The sequence below is a fragment of the Cnephaeus nilssonii genome (genome assembly GCF_951640355.1).
Source record: "Cnephaeus nilssonii genome assembly, chromosome: 10".
NCBI lineage: Eukaryota > Metazoa > Chordata > Mammalia > Chiroptera > Vespertilionidae > Cnephaeus > Cnephaeus nilssonii.
In genome coordinates, this window is record NC_137081.1 from 12,807,947 (window position 1) to 12,830,372 (window position 22,426).

At 53.2% G+C, this 22,426-nt stretch overlaps 1 protein-coding gene across 4 annotated transcripts in view; it reads left to right on the forward strand.

The window, feature by feature from the left end:
- The window catches only part of NRP2 (neuropilin 2), a 120,062-nt gene that overhangs the window by 55,462 nt on the left and 42,174 nt on the right, over nt 1–22,426 (forward strand). For all 4 annotated transcript variants that reach the window (XM_079782625.1, XM_079782626.1, XM_079782627.1 and 1 more), the window contains exons 8-12: nt 6,390–6,534; nt 9,155–9,504; nt 11,533–11,677; nt 15,734–15,850; nt 19,005–19,145. In XM_079782625.1, coding sequence (XP_079638751.1) covers nt 6,390–6,534; nt 9,155–9,504; nt 11,533–11,677; nt 15,734–15,850; nt 19,005–19,145 — 898 coding nt within the window. The remainder of the gene's footprint in view (nt 1–6,389; nt 6,535–9,154; nt 9,505–11,532; nt 11,678–15,733; nt 15,851–19,004; nt 19,146–22,426) is intronic.

Sequence of the window (22,426 nt, forward strand, 5' to 3'; positions counted from 1 at the left end):
GAAACCCTAATCCTGTTAGTATGTATGTTCCAGGGCTCAGCGTCTCCATGGGGGTAACATAATCCTGCAGTAAATCTAGCGGCCCCACCAGGCACACACAGATGGGGATGCACACATCCCCCTCACCGTGCCCCCCCCATCCCCAGGCAGAAACCCCCCAGTGGCCCCACCCACACCCCATGACATGCTCCTGCCTCTCTGTCTCCTCCTTCACATCAGTAAAACCGCTTGATGACAAAAACAGCCCTAACGTGAAGGAGGAGGAGACAGGAGGGCATCGTGGTCCTAAGTGAGCATTTGGCGGTGAGGGAGCATCATCGCCCCACCCCCATCCTCACCCTCACTGACGTCCCTTCTGACTCTGCGTCTGGCTGGGTTCCCACATCCACTAGAATGAAAGCAGCTTAAACAAAATTTTACAGTCTTTAAGGAAGAGTTTTAAGAGAGAAATGCCAGGACTGTGATTTACAAAAAAAAAAGGGGGTGCAAATGTCCATATCTTAACATCATTTTCCCTGAGTGCAACAGCCGCCCCTCCCCCCGACGCACACACACCACCCCTTGCCTGTTTGGTGCAACAAATTAATTAAACAGGATGGCATTCATTGATTAACAATGTATTTATTTATTTTTTTAAATATATATTTATTGATTTCAGAGAGGAAGAGAGAGGGAGAGAGAGATAGAAACATCATTCATTGATCGGCTGCCTCCTGCAAGCCCCACACTGGGGATGGAGCCCACAACCTGGGCATGTGCCCTGACTAGGAATGGAACCATGATCTCCTGTTTCATAAGTCAACGCTCAACCACTGAGCCACGTTGGCCGGGCTGTTTTTACATGGGGATCCGATAGCTGGTTTTAGAGGAAATCCAGGGGAAGGGGGTGGAGAGCGAAGATGGGCCCTGGGCGGAGTGAGGATGCGTCGGTACAGTTGTTTCTGAGATGAATTTTTAACGGGCGCTGCTCCTGGTTTCCCCCGTTTCTGCCCTTCATTCCCACCTCCCCTCTTTTCTGCCTGCTTCGTCCTCCTCCTCCTTCGGCGTCTGTGCCAAGTAGATTGAAAAGGAGAAGTTTGGGGGCAATGAAACATTTATTAGTGGAGAGAAGTATTTTTTATTTTGTTAAAGAAAGCAGTGGAAGAATGTCTCCTGCACACTTTCTACCTCCGGGCCCCAGCGCTGTGCTGGCTTTGAAAAATTTCCTGCTTTCTCTGCAGTCCCTGGAGCGGGCTGCGTTCAGATATTTACAGCAAAGTAGAAACAAACTGTAGGTCGCACCATAGGTAATGAAGAGACAGGCGCGAGCAGACTGAATACCGAAGCCCTGTGCATAGCGGAGGCGGTGGCCACACTCAGAGCCTGCATCTCCTGCCAGGGCCTGCCCGCGGAGCAAGGTGAACAGCCAGGTAACACCGGGAGCCTTCACGCCAAGGCCTTGATGGACGGGGCACCTCCACCGTCCTGGGCACCTGGATGTTGATGGCAGACACTAATGGCTATAAGACAGGGACTGAGGCCCTAGCCAGTTTGGCTCAGTGGATAGAGCGTCGGCCTGCAGACTGAAGGGTCCCGGGTTAGATTCCAGTCAAGGGCACATGTCTGGGTTGTGGGCTCGATCCCCAGTAGGGGACATGCAGGAGGTAGCAAATCAATGATTCTCTCTCATCATTGATGTTTCTATCTCTCTCTCCTTCTCCCTTCCTCTCTGAAATCAATAAAAAAAAATATTTTTTAAAAAAAGAAAAAGAAAGGGACTGAGGTCCTGGCAGGAAATCCCCCAGCCCAGAGGTCTCTGGGGTAGGCAGGCCGAAACGCTCACTGTTCTCAGCCAGAGTCACTACAGCAGAGTGATGCTTTCTGGGGAGCTATTTCTATATAGATAATGCCCTTTATTTTACATAGTTATTACAGTCCATGCCTATGAGCTCTCAGGCCTGGTCAAACATGTTGATTTTCTTTTCCTGGTTTGGATGGGGCACGGTATAGATAATAATACAACTGGGATGTTGGATAGCAGCCAACGTAATTGGCAGGTGCCCCCTCCCCCAGAGGTGCAAATCAGAAAATCCACGAGGTGCTGCTGGTTTCAGATTCTCTCTCACAGAAAATAAACCAAAGGTCTCAAGAATCAATTGGAAAGTGTTGGATTATGTTCAGCATTCAGCGAGGCACCAAATGGATTATCCAAACCACTTTGTGCCCTGAATTGTTTTTCAGACTTGGTTTTACAGAGATACGTTTGAAGAAATCTTTATGCTCAACAGAGCTTTTATAGCCATATCATATGTAGGTGTGTTTTTTTTTCTATTCCCACTTCTTCAGCAAGCGAGGGTCACCTTGAGCATATTTCTGGTTTTCCTTTGGGTAGGAAGGCAGCCATACTAGCATTTTTCTTATAAAATTGACAGAAGTGTGTACCATCTGTGACATCCAGCTTTTAAAGCAGATGTTATCGTTTGATCATTGCCTTTGATACAGGCCTCGCTGGGGGTACCGCATGCTGACAATCCACAGAGTTTCCTCAGCCCTAGGGACATCTCACTGCGACGTGATGGTTTGAAAATTTCTGGCCTCAAGGTTCCACTTGGGAGTCAATGGCTTTCAGAACTGGAACGCTTCCGATTTCACAAAGACCCACTTGCTACTTGTGACGTAGCTTCCACTCTGGCATCTGCCCTGCGTGTTGTGCAGGCAATGGAGCCGGCAGGAGGGCTGGTAGACTTTACAGCCTCTATCTGCAAGCCTGTTAGCGACTTCATTTTCCTGAAGGAGAAACCAAGGCATCTAAGGTTTATCGATTTGCCTATAGTGATTCAGTGAGTCGGCAGGGAATAGGGAATAAAACCAATTTCCTGGCACCATTTCCGGTGCACACAGCTCCTTACCTTGCAATGCTTAGACTGGAAGCCAAGAATCCATCTCAGAGAATTTGATCAGAAAACAGATGATGGGTGATTCGGAAACCACAGAAGCATTGAGAAAGTCATAAAGATGTATAATATATGATAGCATTTACCAGCTATAAATAGGGAGAGGCAGGGAGAAAAATAGAGACCTTGTAAATCCATTGGGTCAGGAGGAAGAGAAAGTGCTTAATATTTCATTAAAAATGGATTTTCATAAATGGCACTTGGATATCTTTGGGCAAAAGACAATATGTAAGGACCAAGGTGTGGTTATTTATTACTCTTCATTATTAATAATTGGAACTGTTATTGAACCAAAACATCAGCGAGGTGGACTCTCCCTGTGAGTGGGGTGCCCACCACGTGTGTTCTGGCATCACTGTAAGTGCATGAAAACCCACAGCACTTGTCCCCAAAAGCTCTGAGCCTCCAGGGGGCACAGGGTAACTAGGGGGCCCTGTTACAAAGCCGATACTGCCACGGCAGTGCTGGATTGGAAAACTCTTGTGAAGGAAGCCAGAATCGGGGGGCCAGAAAGGACCTTACACATCAACTCACACAATCCCCTCATTTAACAGAGGAGGACGCTGGGACCCACACTTTTGAGCTAATTAGCAGTAGAATCTGTCTCCTGAATCCCAGTTCAGTGGTGATTGGTTTTTTTTGGGGGGGTTTCCCCCTACTGTGCCACATTCAGAGTGGAAAGTGTATCAATAGTTTCATAAAATAATTGGGTATTCCTTCAGCAAAGGGTCCAAATTGCAGGGGGCAAATATAAGTACAAAGTCAAGAGCAAACAAAAATCCAAGAAGTGTCTGGGCTCAGAAACGTGAAGGGTCATTTGAGGCCACGTGGAAAGAGCCTCATTTGGTCCCGGGGAGGGAGACGCTGAGCAAATGGAGCGGCAGAGGGAAGTTCAGTGGGAGCAGCCAGGTGGACGGCCTGGGGCAGATAAACCAAGTGTGTGCCTCCCTCTGGCTGCTGTCACTGTAAGCAGAGACCTGGCGGTGCTCCCTCCAAGCCTGTGAGCACATACGTCATGGGAAAACCAACCTTCTCCCTGGACATGTACTCACGCGAGTGCACACACATGCGGCCACATTCACGCACACGCCAGCCTCCCAAAGGCAGTCCAGAGACACAGTCATTCCTAACGGAGGTGGAGGGAAGAAAGGTCCCTTGGTATTATCTGCCCAAGCTGAGCAATGAACGGGTCAGATATTAAGAGCATATGCGACATGCTGTGTTTCTAAACAAGACCAGCGTGTGGGTGCCGTGGATTGCAGCTCGGTTAAAGTTTGAATACACGCCACACCCCAATTATGCATTCACATGGCCATCAAGGCCCTCCCCTCCAACTCTATAGCATCTCCTGACAGAGGCCACACACAGTCATTGTCACCGCCCTCAGGGAGTTGGCCAGTGGTGGCCCCCGCTGCCCGGCCCTGTTCCCTCCTTCCCGCCATCCCTCTCTGAGGTTTAAGAGCCTCGGCCTCCCTCTCCACCTCTCTCTGTACTTCTCCCAGCTGCCTGGCTCTCCCCCTCTTTCCCTGGGTTTCCTTGGCCCTTCTTTGTATCTCCCCCCCTAACCCCCCTCCCACTTTATCCTCAGTCACTAAGCATCAAGCAGCCAGAGTGAACCTGGGCTATGTGAGTGGTCCAGAAGTCCTGCTTCTGGGCTTCCTCTGACCTGCAAGGCAGTTGAGGTGGAGACTAGCCCCCTTAGGACCAGGACTGGAGGGAGGCTCCCAGGATTCCGTGGGCTCAGCAGCCGGAACAAGAGATTTGAACAGAATGTGTTGGGCTGGTGAAACGTCATTTTTCCTCTCCCTTCCCACTGTTTGTCTTAAGCAAGCCACTTCTCATTTGGTTGCAAAAGGTGTGATGTCTCTTAGCCCTTCACCCTCGCCATCAGTGGGGAGCTGTGATAATACATCAGTGGGGAGCTGTGTAAATGGCTCTCACTTTGGACCTGAGCAACAGGAAATATGGCGGGGTCAAGGTTGCCCGATGGCAGAGCTCCTACGCACACTTCCTGGGGAAGAAAGGACCACTCTGTTCATTAGCTCTGAGCTTCTGGCCGCTCTTTGCTGTTACCCAGAGCATTCTCAGTTGGGATTATAAACACATGGGAACAGCCACTCCACCTCATCAAATCCGTGCTTGGAGACCTTAAGGCTCCAGGACTCCTAGCCACCAACATAAACATGTGTTCAAAGAGATGCGAGTCCACCTAAGAAACCGCAGCCTACGAACATGGCAATTGGATCCAGACAGACATCTCTGAGCCTCAGTTTCCTCATCCATAAAGTGGGACTAGTAATACCTGACCTCGTGGGTATTATGGATGTAATTATCTTTACAGAGTGTCTGGCTCAAAGGTATTCATATTCAAATGTACCAGGGCCCCGGCCCTGTCAATGACCCCCTGGCACAGCCCAGGTATCATATGAGCTGGAGCATCTATTCCCGACCCCCACCCAGGAGAAATTGCTCGCTGCTGCAGAGTCGGCTGTGAGTAGATTTACAGAAACTTGGTTGTTACAGCCGTGACAGGTATGATTTAAAAGCGGTGGTTGGTTAGTTGGTCTTTCCCTCCACCCTTGTCCAGGAAACCGAGAGAAACTCACATACACTTGCTCCAGCTACTTTGTTTTTTATGGAGCGCACTCCCACAAAAGCATAAGGTCCATATGGGCGTTATTGATTCGGGCCATCTGCTCAGCCAGGACTTGCTCCCACCATGTTGGGTTAGAAGCTATTCCGCAAAGCCTTGCCTCCCATAAGAGACGCCTTGGTCAGATGGGGACAGGGATGGATTTCATTACAGGGCGGGGACCTCAGTGAGAGGAAGCGGGGCAGGACTCCAAGGGGACCGTCTGCAACCCTGACCCCACAACAAAGGCCAGAGAGAACCCAGAACATGCTGATGGACACAGGGGCACGGGGGGTAGATGCCCCCCATCCCCCAATGCTTTCACCCGTTCGTGGCACAAGGAGGCCTCTGAGTAACTAAGGAAAACAGCATATCATCATTAAACACCCTGCAAATAGTGCTAGACGCCTGCAACACGAGAAAAGGGGAGAGTCAAGTTCAAGCTAGCGGGTGAGGTCCGTTGGCCCTAAAAGAGCTATTTCTGCTCCATGTTGAAAGGAAATCCTACTCTTTTCCCTCTCCCTCAGCTTCTGAAGTGTTTTCCTTTCCTAGGCGCCTTCCTCTGCTCGCTCTCCGCCCAGGGGCAACATTTTCTTTGCCTCCCAAGTGTGTGTGAAGACCCCTGATTGTTTTCAAGTCAGAGCTCTGTGAGAAATTAACGTTGGCGCTGCTCAAAAAGCCCCAAACAACAAACCCACTGATTATTTGTAAACTGGAGGGAAATCAAGTTCCACAGAACTTTCCCACCCCCTTCAAGGGCTGCGCGGGGGGTCCTCGCTACACGTGGGGATGTGACTCACGTGGTTCCGTGTCCTCTGTCACAGGTGTTCCCGGGCAACAGCGACGCCACGGAGGTGGTTTTGAACAGGCTGCACACGCCGCTGCTCACGAGGTTCGTCAGGGTCCGCCCTCAGACCTGGCACGCGGGCATCGCCCTCCGGCTGGAGCTCTTTGGCTGCCGGGTCACAGGTGAGGTGGCGCTCCAGGGTGGTTGGGAGCTGATTGCGTCCTGGCTCTGCTGTCTCTCAGCCCACGATTGCACCACGTGACCTTCCGGGAAGGATTGGCTTGAGGTCTCAGGTCCTAGCAGAATCCTTCTCTTCATTCAGTGTGTGTTTATTAAACATCTCCTATTTCCACTAGCTGACACCTATTGAAGGCTGATGCGCCAGGCTCCATGCCAAGCACGTGGGTGTGTTATCTTCTATCATCTTCATAGCGCTCTATGAGGCAGGGGTTCCTAGTCTCTCCGCTTTACAGATGAGGAGACCGAGACTTGGAGATTTAGGTCCCCTGGCACTATGCGTAGAGCCAGGATTTGAAACTAGGCAGTTTGAATTCAGAGCCCGGCTCTCAAATAACACTTTCTGGTCCTAGCTGGTTTGGCCCAGTGGATAGAGTGTCGGCCTACGGACCAAAGGGTCCTGGGTTCTATTCTGGTCAAGGGCACATACTTTGGTTACAGGCTCCTCCACGGCCCAGGCCCTGGTCAGGCCTTGTGTAGGAGGCAACCAGTTGATGTATTTCTCTCACATCAATGTTTCTCTCTGTCTTTCCCTCTCTCTTCACTCTCCTTAAAAATCAATGGAAAAATATCCTAGAGTGAGGATTAACAAAAAACAAAGAAATGAAACAAATACTTTTTGCTGCCTCAACTGGGGGCCAAGAGCTATGCAAGGCATTATGGGTACAGAGATGAGCACAACAGACCCAGGTCTGGGGGGACAGCTAGACAAGTTGGGAAGACATAGTCATAAACCAACAAACCCACAAATACAGGTAAATCAAAACCATGATAAAGAACACTGTAGGGGACTTGCCCCAATCTTGGAGGTCAGGGAGGAGGAGGACTTCCTTGAGGAATTGGTGGCTGAGCTGAGGGCAACGGGCACACAGGCCTCCCATCCAAGTACTAGCCAGGCCCGACCCTGCTTAGCTTCCGAGATCAGACAAGATGGGGTGTATTCAGGGTGGTATGGCTGTAAACCACACAGGCCTTAAAGACTGGAGGGAAAGTCCACAGGGAGTGGTCACAGTTTGCTCCACTGCACAGGGGCCAGAGGGACCAAGAGAGCGTGAGAGGGCGGGCATGGAATGTGGGCTGAGACCCCAGGGGTACAATATGGAGGATGGATGAGAAGGACCAGCGTGGAGCTGGGAGAGCATTGGCAGCTGTGCAGGGGTGTGCGTGAGGGAGGATGGTGGCTGGACCAGCCCTCGCCTTTTATGAACAGTCTGAACCCTTCACCTTGTAGACTGAGCCCAGAGCCAGTTGGTGGCTTCTTTGGCCTAAAAAGGTCTTCATAGTACACCTGCCCCCGTCCTGTGCCCTAGCCATTCCGGCTCTGGGAGCGAGTGCTCCATGGTGGGGCCCTGTTTCGGCTTCTAGTCCAAATACCTCGCATTTATACAGTCTACATTTTTCCCGTGCCTTCTTTGCACACCATCTCGTCTACTGTCCCTAACAGCCCTGTGAGGTGAGTGGGGGAGCAAACCAAGACTCAAAGAGACAAACAGCTCGCCCCAGGTCACCCACCGAGGAGGGGGCCGAGCCAGGCACTGGACCCACATTTTCTCACGACACATTCTTGGCTCTTGCCACCTTTGCACCAAGACTCGACTTCCCTCTAATGGGAGTGTGCATCCTCACCCGACTAGGGGACGGTTTTCTGTCCCTTCACATTGCACAGGGTGTCCAGCAAGGGACTCAGGGAAAACTCATTTTCTGGAAAATTGAAGAGTTGGGACCACCTGGAGGGTCTGTAATTCAGTGTCCAAGTACCTAAAGCGCGCTGACAGAGGACCCTGCCTTCTCCACTCACTCCTGTGCTCCACAAATATTTATCGAAGGCCTGCTGTGTGCCAGGCCCCATGCTGGGAGCTGGGGCCCGAGAAGGGAGCGAAGCAGATGGGGTCTCGGACATCATGGAGCTTTCAGGCTAGTGGGCAAGATGGATAATTAGCAAAGACAAGTGCTGGACCATCTAAACGAAGATGTGTGTCTGGAGAAAAAGAACAGGGGCTCCGAGCAAGAGTGACTAAAAGGACCTCATTAACTTGGTTGAAAGTTTAGGGGCAGCCTTTCTGAGGGCGTGCGTGACATGTAAGTTTAGGGGGCGAGGAAAGGTTAGCCTGGTGGCGGCTGAGGGGAAGAGCTTTTGGGGCAGCAGGAGCTGGTGTCGCCAACAAAGATCTGAGAGTCCTTGGCGAACAGCATTAGATGCTTCGGCATGTCAGACTCCGGGCTGTGAGCTTTGGTATAGTAACTAATGGAACCCTCGCAACAACCCTCAAGAGGTAAGTACTGCTACTAGTCCTCCTTTAGACCTGGGGAAACTGAGGCATGGAACAATTCAGGCATTTGTCCAAGGTCATGCAGCTAGCTAGTGGCAGAGCAAACATGAACCCCTGCAGCCTGGCTCCCAGTCTCGGCTCTCGGCACTATTCTACCTTGAAGTGCAAAGAAATCAGTGCTGACTTCAGGTGTTTGATACCAGTTGGGGTTTTTTTACAGCTCCCTACTAATGGGGTGTCCCCAGTTACTATGCTGTCAGCCCTGACCTCCTGCATCTTCCTCCCCGCCCCACAGACGCCCCCTGCTCCAACATGCTGGGCATGCTCTCGGGCCTCATCACCGACTCGCAGATCTCCGCCTCCTCCACCCGCGAGTACCTCTGGAGCCCCAGCGCCGCCCGCCTGGTCAGCAGCCGCTCGGGCTGGTTCCCCCGGATCCCTCAGGCCCAGCCGGGTGAGGAGTGGCTGCAGGTGGACCTGGGAGCGCCCAAGACGGTGAAAGGCGTCATCGTCCAGGGGGCGCGCGGAGGAGACAGCATCGCTGCCGTGGAGGCCAGGGCCTTTGTGCGCAAGTTCAAAGTCTCTTACAGCCTGAACGGCAAGGACTGGGAATACATCCCGGACCCCAGGACCCAGCAGCCGAAGGTAGGGGTGCCTGGTGGACTCTAGCCTTAAGTCGGGGGTGCTGGTTTCCCATCCAGACAGTCATCACCAAACCCCTACAATCCAGGGCGAGGAGTATTCATGAAGAGATTACTTTGTGCCAGGCACTGTGCTAACTGCTTTATTTTAATCCTTATTATTATTTCACATCTTCCAACATGTTTAGAAGGTAGACCCTTTGTCACTCCCATTTTAGAGATGACAAACTGAGGCTTGATGGCATGCCCAGGGTCCCACAGTGTCCCTGTGGTGGTTCCATGGTTCAGACACCGTGAGCCTGACTCCAGAGCCCAAACGCCTTCCGGTCAAGTTCGACGCCTTTTGTACGCTCTCGCAGATAAAGTTTCCTTCCAGTTGGCCAGACATCCAAAGGAGATGTGGTTTTTGGAGGCTAAACTATAGAAACGGGGGGTTTACTTCCAAAAACAACTGTGTTTTCCTGAATGTGGCTGCCCTCCTTTGTAGTTCCCTCGTCTGGTCTCTTAGATCTTTCCCGCCTGGTACTGCGGCGGGCGAGGCAGGAGAAACCTGCTCCAGGCCTGAGGCAGGCCAGTGAGGCGCAGCCCCTGCCGCCAGGGGCGCGAAGGCCCCCCTTCCAGGCCCAGAGGAGCCCCAGGAGGGGGAAGACGTCGTTTCTCTTCTCCAGGTCAATTTCCTGGTTAGCCAGGCCTTCCCAACCCCATGTCTAAGTTTCCCCTCGTTTTCCTCCAAAGAGCAGGGCCCCTAACCAGGGAGGGGTAGCCCATGTCCCCATTCAGCCCCTTTACTAAGCACGTGTGTTCATTCTTGACACGGAGGCAAGGGCTGGGTTGGAGGTTTGCAATACTGATGTCAGCTCCCAGCTCGCAATTCCAGGGGCGGGAAAGGCTCAGGGCTCAGTAACCCCGGAACCTTCGGAGGATGGAGAAGTTGGATCCTGGCTCTTCTTAACCACTGGGGGGTGGGGAAGCCTGGGAGAGGAGAGGATCTTCACCAGGGGCAGAGCCCGCCCTCCCCATGACAGCCCCCCTTTGGGGGCTGTGGACCTGGGCATCCTGCAGCATTCCCCATGCGGATCAGCCACAGCCCCTGACTGTCCCCGCACCAGCCTTCCCCTAAGCCAGGGGCTCCCAGGTGTGCTGTGGGGCGGGTCCCCCACCTGACTCCCGCCAGGGCGGCCTCAGTTTTATGTACTGGGGCTCCAGGCGAGTTTTCTTTTGATAGAATTGCCTCCACTACGCAAAGGTTTGGGGAGCAGCAGTCTCTGACTCTCAGTGTGTGGCCAGGAGGTGTCGAGAAGGTCACTTTCCCTTCTGCCTCTCCGTGAACTTGGACCATCAGTGAACTGGGACTTTCTGCCTCTAGACGTTCAAGCGCTAGAAAAAGAACTAGGTTAGCCGAAACCGGTTTGGCTGAGTGGATAGAGCGTCGGCCTGCGGACTGAAAGGTCCCAGGTTCGATTCCGGTCAAGGGCATGTACCTTGGTTGCGGGCACATCCCCAGTAGGGGGTGTGCAGGAGGCAGCTGGTCGATGTTTCTCTCTCATCGATGTTTCTAGCTCTCTGTCCCTCTCCCTTCCTCTCTGTAAAAAATCAATAAAATATATTTTTTAAAAAAAGAACTAGGTTAGAACATCTGATTTCTAATAAACTGGAAAGTTCAGAACAGGCAAGGCAGCCTGAGCTTCCTTCTCTCTGGGGCGAAGTCCAGCATGAGACTCATCCGGAGCCGAATTCTTTTCTGAGGGCTCAGTTTCCGTCCCGGGATAGAAGGCAGGACCTGGCAGTGGACACTCAGAGCTGGTCCCGCTTTCCGTGGTCTGGGTCCCTCACCATCTTCCGAATGACTACGAACCTTGTCTGAGAATGGAGCTCCCAGGGACCGTCATGTCCAGCGACCACGCGGCAACTAGGGCGCGGCCTTCTGTTGGATGCGAAGGCTGGGAAGGAGAAGGGGGGGAGGAAAGGGAAGACGGGATGATGGAGGAGGGGGCCCCCGTAAGAAGGGCTGAGCAGCCTGTCTCCCCTGCAGCTGTTTGAAGGGAACATGCACTACGACACCCCTGACATCCGAAGGTTCGACCCCGTCCCTGCGCAGTACGTGCGGGTGTACCCCGAGAGGTGGTCGCCAGCGGGAATCGGGATGCGGCTGGAGGTGCTTGGCTGTGACTGGACAGGTAAGACCCTGGCTCCTCAGGATGCCCTGGGCGGGGGAGGGAGAGGTTCAGACCGTGATGTGGATGGGGCAGAGGGGCCACCCATCCCCAGTTGAAACCCTCTCCACTGAAATGCTACATCCCTGCCCACCCTGGGCCCTGCCACGTTCTCCTGCCTCAGACCACGGGCACTGAGCCTCTGGTCTTGGGAGTTTCTCAGGGGAGGTACTTTGTCATTTTTAAAGGATCGTTTCAGCTCTCCAGCCCGAGTCTCTCAAAAACAAATCACAACCACACACCACCCACCCAAATTCAATTAGATCCTGACTCCTCGGGCCAGGGAGCTTGGCTGTTGATTTAGGGAAGGGAGAAAAAACAACCCCTCATGATAATCAAGTAATCGGTTTATGCATGAGTCTGGCCTCCAGATGTCAGTGGCTAAGAGACTTCGTTTTCATTTCGAAGCCACATCTGTAAAAGGCATTCATTGGCTCAGGAGGGACCCGGTTGCTGGGACTTCTTCCCAGTGTGTGGCAGGAGATGGCTCGTTCCCGCCCTCGCCAGGCAGCCGGTCCAGGGAGCGCCTCTTACTTCTCCTTGACAAGGAGGGGGCCCCTGAGCATGCGCACCCTTTGCTGGGAAGCGCCCTGCTCTTCCGAGTCAGACCGCACCTGTCCTCTGGGCACCAGCCCTCCTGCCCCCGCAGAGCTGGCACTGGGTCCCCCGGAGCGCGCTCACTGCTGCCCAAGAGCTGGGGCGGCCACCGAGCCCCACGCCAGCAGGAGCGGAGCGGCAGGCGGGCTGAGCCTCCGACCCCACTCCACCAGGGCCCAGGTATCTCCATTCTCCTGTCTGTGCTGTGCCCGTCACCAGCAGGGGATCGCGAAGGATTGATAAGGGCATGTCGGAGGAGTGCTTTTGGCTCCCAGGGAGAAAAATGCCTCCGGCGTGCCCGCTGCGATGGCGATGGCCCAGAGGAGGAGGCCCGTGGAGGCGGGCAGGTGGGAATCGGGCCCAGACCGGCCTCCCTCCCCCTCGGAGTGCAGGCAGCCCTCATGAGCACATATAGCGGGGAGACACTCCCCATTAGGTAGGACTAAGGCCAGGTCTCCACCGAATGTGGGCCACCTGCCCATTTGAGGCGCTGAAAACGGGGGCTTCTAGGCCAGTGGCTTTCAAATGTTTTAACCACCATCCACAACTTAAAATAAACGTATAAAACTACCCACCAGACTTACAAGCGCACATATGTGCGCGCGCGCGCACACACACACACACACACGTGTGTGCCTATGGGGAACTGTGTGCCACTGAGTGCCTGGACTCTGGCCACAGATTGCCATGTGTAAGTCAGACCCGTTACTTAGCCCTCAACATCTCAGGTATCTTAGCTGAAAAATGGGGTGGTCATGGTATAGCTACACCCCCTAGGGTTATTATGAGGATTCCACAAAATAATGGATGGCAAGTACTTAGACTGCTGCCCGGCACCTAATAAACCTGTTAGGATAAGTAAGACTGAAACAAAGGGTTCCCAAAGCAGCGCTCATCCTTACCACGTGCGTGCACACTGCAATATCATCGTTGCTATATTTAAAATGCTGGTCACGACCCATTAAATTGATTCCACAACCTACTAATGCATGTGACATACAGTCTGGGGAAAAATCAGAAATCAAAGCCAGCGCCTCTTTCCCAGATAAAGAAACTGAGTCCCCGAGAGAAGAAGCCATGCGGTGGAGGTCGCTCAGCCCGCCGGGGGCTTGCTCACACTCCCGTCCTCTCCTCAGGCCTCTGGGCCCGGCCTCTCCCGGCTGGCCCTGCTCTCTGACCGGCCGGACAGGGGCAAATGGCTTTTTCTACGTATTGCACCCTCACCCCAACCTGGCCCAAATGACACTGGTGATGGTGGGCAACAGGTTTCTCATTTCAAAGTCCTGCCTGGCCATTCCTCAGAAGAGCAGAGTTGGGGCTCGTTACCCTCTGCCCAGCCTCCCTCCCTCCCTTTGAAGTCTCGGACATCTGGTTTCAATTGCAGTTTAACGGGCAGTTACCTCGGAGCGCCCAGTACAAACACTGTGGACACAGAGGCCGGCTGCTGTTTCCTCGCTGTCAGCCACGCGCCCTGCCCTCTGTGGCCTCGCCAGCCCCGGTGCCCCTGCACTTAGCGTCATCGCCACCGATCAGCTCACCCATCTTGCTACCTCACATTTCCAGAAACTGCTCTCCCAGGGCACGTGGCTCTCTGGCTTGTCACATGTCCATCCGTTGGTGCGACTCATCCTTGGTTCATGTCTTTCGTTCCCACCCCAGAAGGATCCCAGGGAAAAGGATGGGCCGGGCCGAGTCCCTGCCGCTAAGTAATGGGACGGGGCTGCTTCACCTGTTAGTCGGCGTGTGTCAAATGGTTACTTCTTGCCTGGCTGCCTGGCGTTTGCTGTACAATTGAGTTTGAGATTCCGTGACACAGTGACAAATTCGAACTTACAAATTAGGAAGCTTCGAGGTTATTTGCTTGTTGACTGTGAGCAAGAGGCAGACACGGCAAAGGGGAGTCTGAAAGGTTAGGTGCGTGGTACTTAGTAGCAGAAAGACGGGAAATCGACCGTGAAAAAGCGATTCCGCGTAGTTAGTGAGTTCCTTCAGCCCCTGGCTTTATTCAATGGTATCCTGAAGGGGACCTGACAAAGACGCCTAATCACACACAATAGCGCCAAGGAACAGGTATAGAAAGGGGAGGAACCACGCCTGGGCGGATTCGGGGAGTCTCGTGGGACGAAGACCCCGCCCCACGACACGTGGATTTGAACACCAGTTACCAGCACTCCTTTTGGCCCCACCAAGGGCCTGACTCACAGTTGAATTCATTTCACAGATGGTTGCCGAATGAATGGCTGGGGTGAGCAAATAGGCCAGTGAATGGATAGGTGAATGAATCACCAAGTCAGAACCGACTGCCTGCGGCCAGGTTGGGCCCAGCCCGGTTTTGTTGCATTCTAGTTATTGTAATATTTTGAATAAGTTGCCAACATTGATAAGTCTGGAGGTTTTCCATGGGGATTTTTGGATTGGGGGGGGGGGGCGTGGTTGGCAAGATCTGGCCACCTCCCCACTCTTCCTCACCCCCATCCCTCAGGGTCTCAATCTGCTGGAGCCAGTCCTGGTGGCCCCTTAAATCAGGCAGGCAAGGTCCCCTCTGCCACCTTCTGTCCCATTCTTGACTCTCCCCCACCCCCAGCCTGCCTTGCAGGAGCTACTTGCACTTAGGAAGCTTTTGAATCGGCCACGCCTTATTATTTATTACACGGGATCCTGAAGGGGGCCTGACAAAGACGCCTCATCACACACGGTGGCGCCAAGGAAGAGGTATAGCTCCTGAAGGCACAGCCCCAAATGCTTCCCACCCCGCGGAGCCTGAGTCCCTTGGAACCCGCAGCCCTTCCCATTGCTTTTGTGCAAACGTGAACAGCAGTGTCGGGATCACGCCTCCCAGGCACCGGCTTTGCTCACGGCTTTGGTGATTGTGCCGCCCAGGTGGGGTGAGCTTTGGTTCCAAACGTTCTGTATTCACACAGAACCAGGGGTGAGGCGGAAGGCATGTCGGCTGCCACCCAAGGGGAGGGGCACAGGTAGGCCCTAGATTTCCTCTGAACGGAAGCTCACGTCGTTGAGCAGCAAGACGCACGCAAACTGGTTTTGATGCGCGTCATTCAGTTTGTGTGTTTGCTCACCCACACTTCCGTCTTAACGGACCACCCAGAGTGTGGCCCTGTCTCGCGTGGCCTTCATGCCGGCCTCAGGGCCTCTGCTGGGCAGTAAGGAGCAGGGGTTTGTATCGGGGCCTCTGTCTGGGCTGTCTCTGCAGCTTGAGCCCGTTTTCGTTCAGCTCGGACAACGCTCCGACATCATTGCCGGCACACAGGGGTGACCTCGGGGTGCGTGCGTCCAGCCTTGCTTTCTCCTTCTCTGATGGCCCCCACTCAGACAGGAAACCTAGTTCGGGGCATCTTCCTCCCACTGCGTTTCAATGCGGGCTGCTGTATGCAGCATTCATGCCCTTCCTTTGCCTTCACGCAGATGCAAAGCCCACCGTGGAGACACTGGGACCCACCGTGAGGAGCGAAGAGACCACCACCCCGTATCCCATTGACGAGGAGGCCACGGAGTGCGGGGAGAACTGCAGCTTTGAGGACGGTGAGGGTCGGGGTCAGAGTTGCATGCATCCTGGATGGCATGGGTGCCGACCAGTGGGGATGGAGGCTGACCTGCGGCTGGGCAGGGACCTGGGGGTCGCTGGGTCAGAGGTCAGGGAGGAGCGGGCACTCAGGGGCTTGGGGCAGTGGCCATTTCCAACCAATCAGTATTGGAGTCACCTGTACAGCCCTATGGGTATGAACCCACTGATCAATCAGCTGAAATAAGGGTCCATTTTTAAAATATATATATATTTTTTATTGATTTCAGAGAGGAAGGGAGGGAGAGACAGAGAGAGAGAAACATCAATGATGAGAGAGAATCATTGATCAGCTGCCTCCTGCAAGCCCCACACTGGGGATCAAGCATGCCACCTGGGCATGTGCCCTGACCGGGAATCAAACTGTGACCTCCTGGATCATAGGTCGACGCTCAATCACTGAGCCACCACAGCCAGGCAGAAGGGTCCATTTAAAGAGGACTCCTCCTCCGAGAAGTCCTCTTCTCAAGCCCTCACTTCACGTGGTTAGAATCCACATCTGTGGTCCTTTCTCCTGCTAAGCCATGTCTTCACAATACAGTCAGGTGGAAACCTGGAGGTGACGTGGTTCAGGGAGTCCAATAGTCACAGTTAACTCGGCAGTTAACCATTCCTTAACAGTATTTCCCTGTCTCTCACCACCACTGATTGAGAAAGTGTCATAATTTTATGACTCCATGGGATCTCGCGTCCCCCGTGGGGCGAGTGCAGGTCAGTGACCAAGGTGGACGTGTCAGAAGGCACCTCCGTTCCTTCCAGGCCCAGGGCCCCTCCTCGTCACGTGGGAAATCTGGATTCCTCTCATCCCGCCTCCTACACATACCCACGTTCGATGGAAACAATTGGCAGAGACCAAACGTGCGACAGGTTTTAAATCATACCGCTAAGGAACGGGGTCTGAGGCCATTCCTAACAAACCACAAATTCTGGGAACACCTGGCATTTTTGGCTAGAAGTTCATGCCTGACAGCCTCCATTGACAGTCAATTACTGACCATTATTAAATGTTCATTAAGCAAAATTAGGGAAAATTGAAGAGACTTGGGAAGTGATGGAGACATAGAGACGCAACGCCAACTTCGTAGGTGGACGGTGGAGTCTGCCAGCCCCGCACACTCAGCGGCCTGACAATCGGAGGGACTGCGCTGATTGAGTGGCCAACTCAAAAAAAAAAAAAAAAAAAAGGCTGCGAAGAAGAATGGGAGGGAAGCCAAAAATAAATGCTGAAGTTGTGTGACTGAAAAATGATAATTTAATGCATATGCTTGTAGGAATGTGCTTTTGTGTATTGTGTGGGTGGAGGGACACTATTGGTCAGGGGTAGTGGAATACAGAATCCTGACATTTTAATGAACTTGTTTTTGTTTTATCAAGAGGAGAAGGAGACTTGGAGAGTCTTCCAAGACGTGTTTAAGATAGTATGAGGGCCAAAAGTAGAATGCATAGGGAGTGAATATATGGTGTCGGGTTAGCAGGGTTGGCTGGGCGGAGGGCGGGGGGCGGGGTGCTATCTAAATGGCAGCCCGAAGGAAAATGTAAGGGTTCTGCAAACGTTCAGAAGTTTCATATAATTTTCCCGTTTGTAGTGGTTTGTTTCCTTTGAGGTTTCTTCGGTGGTTCCTCCCTTCCCTCTTTTTTTTTTTTTGCAAACGATCCCTTTGTGGAATTTGGTTCCTGAGATACAGCATTCATGTAAACATGAGAGGGGAATTACGGTATATTGAATTACTCCATATTTTTTGAACGGAAAAATAGAAATTCAGAAATGGCCGGGAGAAGGGGATGGTGAGGGCTAAGAGCTGACTTTTCCAAGCCACAGGTTGATGCTGTAATGGATTCCATGTGTTTCTTCTCCACTCGAGCTGACTTTGGCCCACGGTGGGCAAACATTCCACGTCCCCTCTTGGGAAGGAGAGGCATGAACAGGGCCCGGTGGCACGCGGTGGCCCTCTGCGCTGAGGCCAGCCCTGCCCTTGCCCTCAGCGGCGTGCCCTTCTCACCTCCGTGGTGGGAGCAACCTGTTCCCAGTCCGTTACTCACTTCAGACTTCCTAACCCACGTCTGAGGCCTTCCCCCAGAAATTCCTCCCTGGGAACCCTGAGAACGGAAGTGAGAAGGCCAGAGACCCCACTTCCTCTCTGCTGCCAGCACTGGCCAGCACCTTCCTGCCGTCCGCACAGGCCCGTCTGGCAAGCACCAGCGTCCAGACTTGTCCCATTTCCTCTTTCCTCCCACCTCCACCCACCCCCGCTTCATCACCCATTTAGCACCAGCTCAGTCTTGGATTTTAGAGCCGAGTGGACCCTCAAAGGAACACCTCGGGTTCAGGCTTCTAGCTCAGGTCCGAGAACAACTGAGCAGCCAGGGCGAGCCGCCGGTGGCCACTCCTGAGACTCCCAGGAGGACGCACCCTCTGCTGACCTTGGGCCCAGCCTTCCTGTGCAATTCCTTCTCCTCCGGGTCAGCGCTGAGCGGGGCGGCCGGCTGGGCCGGCTGGGCCGGCTGGGCTGGTTCCCTCACTTTGCCCTCACATGCCACCTGGCAGTGCCTCCCCCGGGGGTGTTGAAATGGCCCGGTCTTCCGAAACAAGAGACCTACCGCAGGAGGTGAAGGGGAGCAAACAAGCCTGCCTTGTTTCGGGGCCCACTTTCTCCTCGCTGGCCTGCATCCCCGCCTCTCTGGACGCTAACGGGCTGCCCGTCGCTCCCGAGAGCCAGGTGGGCGGGAGCCAGCCTTCCGCCGAGGCGCTGGGGAGACATTCTTCTCTGGCGTTTAGGGAGCAGCGGTTTTCACATTGGTCTGCTCTGCGAGGTGGACAGAGAGGCCAGGGAGAGCCCGAAGCCACTCGGTGGCCTCCTTTGTGATCGCTGACTATGGGAACCGCGGGCGGACTTGGCTTTCGTGCCTGGGAAGGATGAGACCAAAGGCTGACCCGAAAGCCAGCGACCGCCAAGAGGAGTTCCATGAATGAGCGACAGGGAGCCTTCTTTCTCTGCTCTGCACTCAGGCCGTGCCAGCCATTGAAACGGCACCACGGTGGCTGTCCTCTGAACCCATTTCATCGGCGTTCCTTTGGCTTATTTTTTTTTTTCCCCTCTCTCTCTCTCCTTTTAGACAAAGATTTGCAGCTCCCTTCAGGATTCAACTGCAACTTCGACTTCCCCGAGGAGGCCTGCGGCTGGATGTACGACCACGCCAAGTGGCTCCGCAGCACCTGGGCCAGCAGCACCAGCCCCGACGACCGCACGTTCCCAGGTAAGCCGGCTGCGGGTCCGGAGAGGAGCGCGCTCGTGCTCGCCTTCCCCACGCTCCCCAGCAGGCTTCCTCCCTTCCCAGCACAGAGCACCCCTCTGCCCTTTGCCCGCAAACCACCACAGTCTTCGCTCACGACGTCACCCCACAGAATAGCGGGCTGGTGGTTCCTGCCCTCGCCTGTGATTACAGGACGGCCTGGAAGCTGGGCGGGAGGGAGAGGGGCCAAGATAAAAGAAGAGGAAGGAAGGAAGGGCCGTGGGGAGGTCTAGGAGATGCCATGAGTCAATGTCCCCTTGTTCCCGTGGCCGGTCCTCACTGCCAGCATCACAGAGCCTCTTGTCCGCTTCGGGCTGGGTATTGTTCCTAAAGTGGCCATCAGGAAGCCGCGGGCCTTGAGTCGGCCTTACCTTCTCCCAGGGTGGCCTGGCTTCTGTAGTGAGCCACGTCAAGGGCCTGAACGCTGCCATGCCCAAGGGTGTCTAGCAGAGCCGCCTGGCACTGTCCTTCAGAGTCAGAGTCCAGGGAGGTGAGGACTTGCCTGGGCCCTTCAAATCGGTAGAAGCAGGCCACCCCCCATGTCCACGGCGGCACGTGGTTACAGGGATGTCCTGGTAGGTGCTTAACAGCAGCTCCCCGAGGATGAGAAGCCCTGCTCTGCACTGAGGGCCACCGTCCGGGCTGCAGATCCTCCTGCTGTGGTTGAACTCAAGCCACCAGCCATCAGTGGAGGTGGGAGAAGAGCAGCAACACAGCACCCCGCAGTTTCCCCCCTCAGGCAGATGTGATACATGCAAATAACTTGGGGGAGCAGAAGTACCGGTAAACGGTATTAAAATAATTAGGAAGTGTTGAGTTTCACAGACTTTATTATCTTGAGTTTGTAGTATCATTTATTTACTTGTAACTTTCTATCATTTAATTTTTAATAGTGCTTGCGTTTAACAACTGGCTTGCAAAGTCCCAGATAATTTAACAACAGGTCGTCACCAACACCGGCTCCGGCGCTCCAGGCATTCGCTCTCAAATTCCCACACCCCTGGCCTGGGTTGTAGGCCCCCGGGAGCATTCGAGAGGAAAGGGGTTCACTCTGGAAATTAGCAGATTAAATGTTTCCTGACTAGAGAATAAAGGGGAGAGGGGCCGCCCCTTCTGCAGGGTCCCCCGGAGCTGCCCCCTGCCCCTCACTGCAAGAACTGGCAGGGTCCCCTGCCCCCAGGGGAGGCAGTAGGACATGCAGGGAGGGCCCTGCGGCCGCCTCCCGACACGGCCTACACTTGCTTTCCCGGAGGGTCACAGCGTCTGCTCTAGAGAAAAACATTTTCATATTTCAAGTGTTTATCTCTTCAGCGTTCGAGTGCTCAGAGAGATTAATATCTGAGGGTCGGCGCAGCCGCGGGCAACGGGAGAGAGCACTTACCCCGTCCCAGCCTTAATCACCCTCCCTCCTCTCCTTCACTGCAATAATGTTTAATTAATATAATGAGCCTCCTGCACGCTGGAAAAAAAAAATACTTATTTTTATAACCCAGCCTGGATTTTTCATTTTATTTCCTCTCCTTTGAGACTTGGCCCAATTAATTGGTTGTTCTCCCAACCCCCACTTTTTATCTTAAAGATTTGTAGGGTATGTGTCTGTGTGTGTGTGTGTGTGTGTATGCCTCATATTTACATGTGTGTATTTGTAGGTACATATGTGTATGTATGTTTCTTTCTCAAGGTGTTTGTTTTGTGTGTGTGTGTACGTGCATATGTCATGTGTTTCTATGTGTAGATGTAGATGTATTGATAAATATGTATATGCCTGTGCGTGTGTTTTGTGCATGAATCTCTGTGCGTGTGTGTATGGATTTGTGTGTGTGTTTGTAGTTTATATGCACATATGTGTGTGTAAGAGGGAAGCTTGGCAGAGGCAGTTTGAATAAAGGGATGTGGATGGTAAAGCATGGAGACCTGTACTGGCTCTTACCCAGCATTCATCTTCAGGTCCTGTCTAATAATGCAGCCTCTTCCCTTGCACTCTTCTGAGCAGATGTTCTCTAAGAATGTCTGAGGCCTTCCCAGGCCAGGCCGCAAGGCCACCCATTAGCAAGGGACACTTCAGTGACTCTCCTTTTGACCCTGGCCTTTACCCCTGCCCATTGCTTGCTCACCTCTGCCTCCCCCTCACCCAGCCCTCGCCCTCACCTGAGTGCCCCGTCCCCGACCCTGGCTACTGGTCGGGAATTGTAGTCCTTATCCTAATCCGGCTGATTCATTGCAGCCTGCGGTTGGTAGGGCTCTTCGGAGCAAGCTCACAAAGCGGGCGGAATTCCAACCTGTGGCTGGATGGATCGGGACAGAAGGAAAATTAGGGCCATAAGGAACTACTCGATCTAGTGGTATTTTTCTCCTAAGATACTGAGAAAGAAAATAATTATTTTCCTCCTCCAGAGGGATCCCTGAAGTTTGGGAAAGTGGCACTTGAAACTTGCCTCCAGAAAACAGAATCATAATATTGTGTTCAGAGCCCTTCCTTCCACCCTCTGATGACTTACAAAAGCCTGTGCTGTATTTCCCATGTTCCTTCTGACAAAACTGGATCGCGGGCTTTAAGGAGGAGAGGGGAGAAAGCCCTTTCTGTTCAGGGTGGTCCTCCCTTCCTTTCTTCTTCTTCAAAAAAAACGGGCCCCCGAGGGGAGCAGTTGGGAGAGAGGAAACAGCTGTGCTTGGTTAGGGGCAGGGTAAATGCTAATGGGATCAGAGTGGCCGGACCTTCCCAGTCAGACCTGAGAGTCGCTGTGTCCCCCACAGGTCACCCTCGCACAGAGAGGAGCCCACCCTCACTCTTAAGAGAAGTGCGCCATGTGTTTGATCCCCTCATTCGATGGGTAAACACAAGTAATTACAGTTAAGAAAGGAGGTGTCTCCGTCGAGAGTCGGGAGAAAAAAGAAGGCAGGAAAGAAAATAGCCATGTTGAAATAGCATACACAGGCCATTTGGTTAGAAGTGTCTGTGGAAAAGACTTACATTCCGTAGATATTTTCTGATTTAGTTCTTTTCTCGTGTTTTGTTTTGTTCTTGTTTTGTTTTTTCTTTTCCTTTTAAGTAAGCAATTAGTTCTGTTCTTTTGGCCAGCGCTGGTGGTTGCTTAAGGCTGACAGGACACCCACTGGTTCCATTCCACTGTTTTTGTTTTGCAAGATAGTCTTTCAAGCCGCTTGGAATTTCTTTTTTTAGCTCTTTGCTTGTGCTCAGAAGCCCGGAGTGTGTTCACACCCGTCCCTGGGAAGCCTGTCCCGGG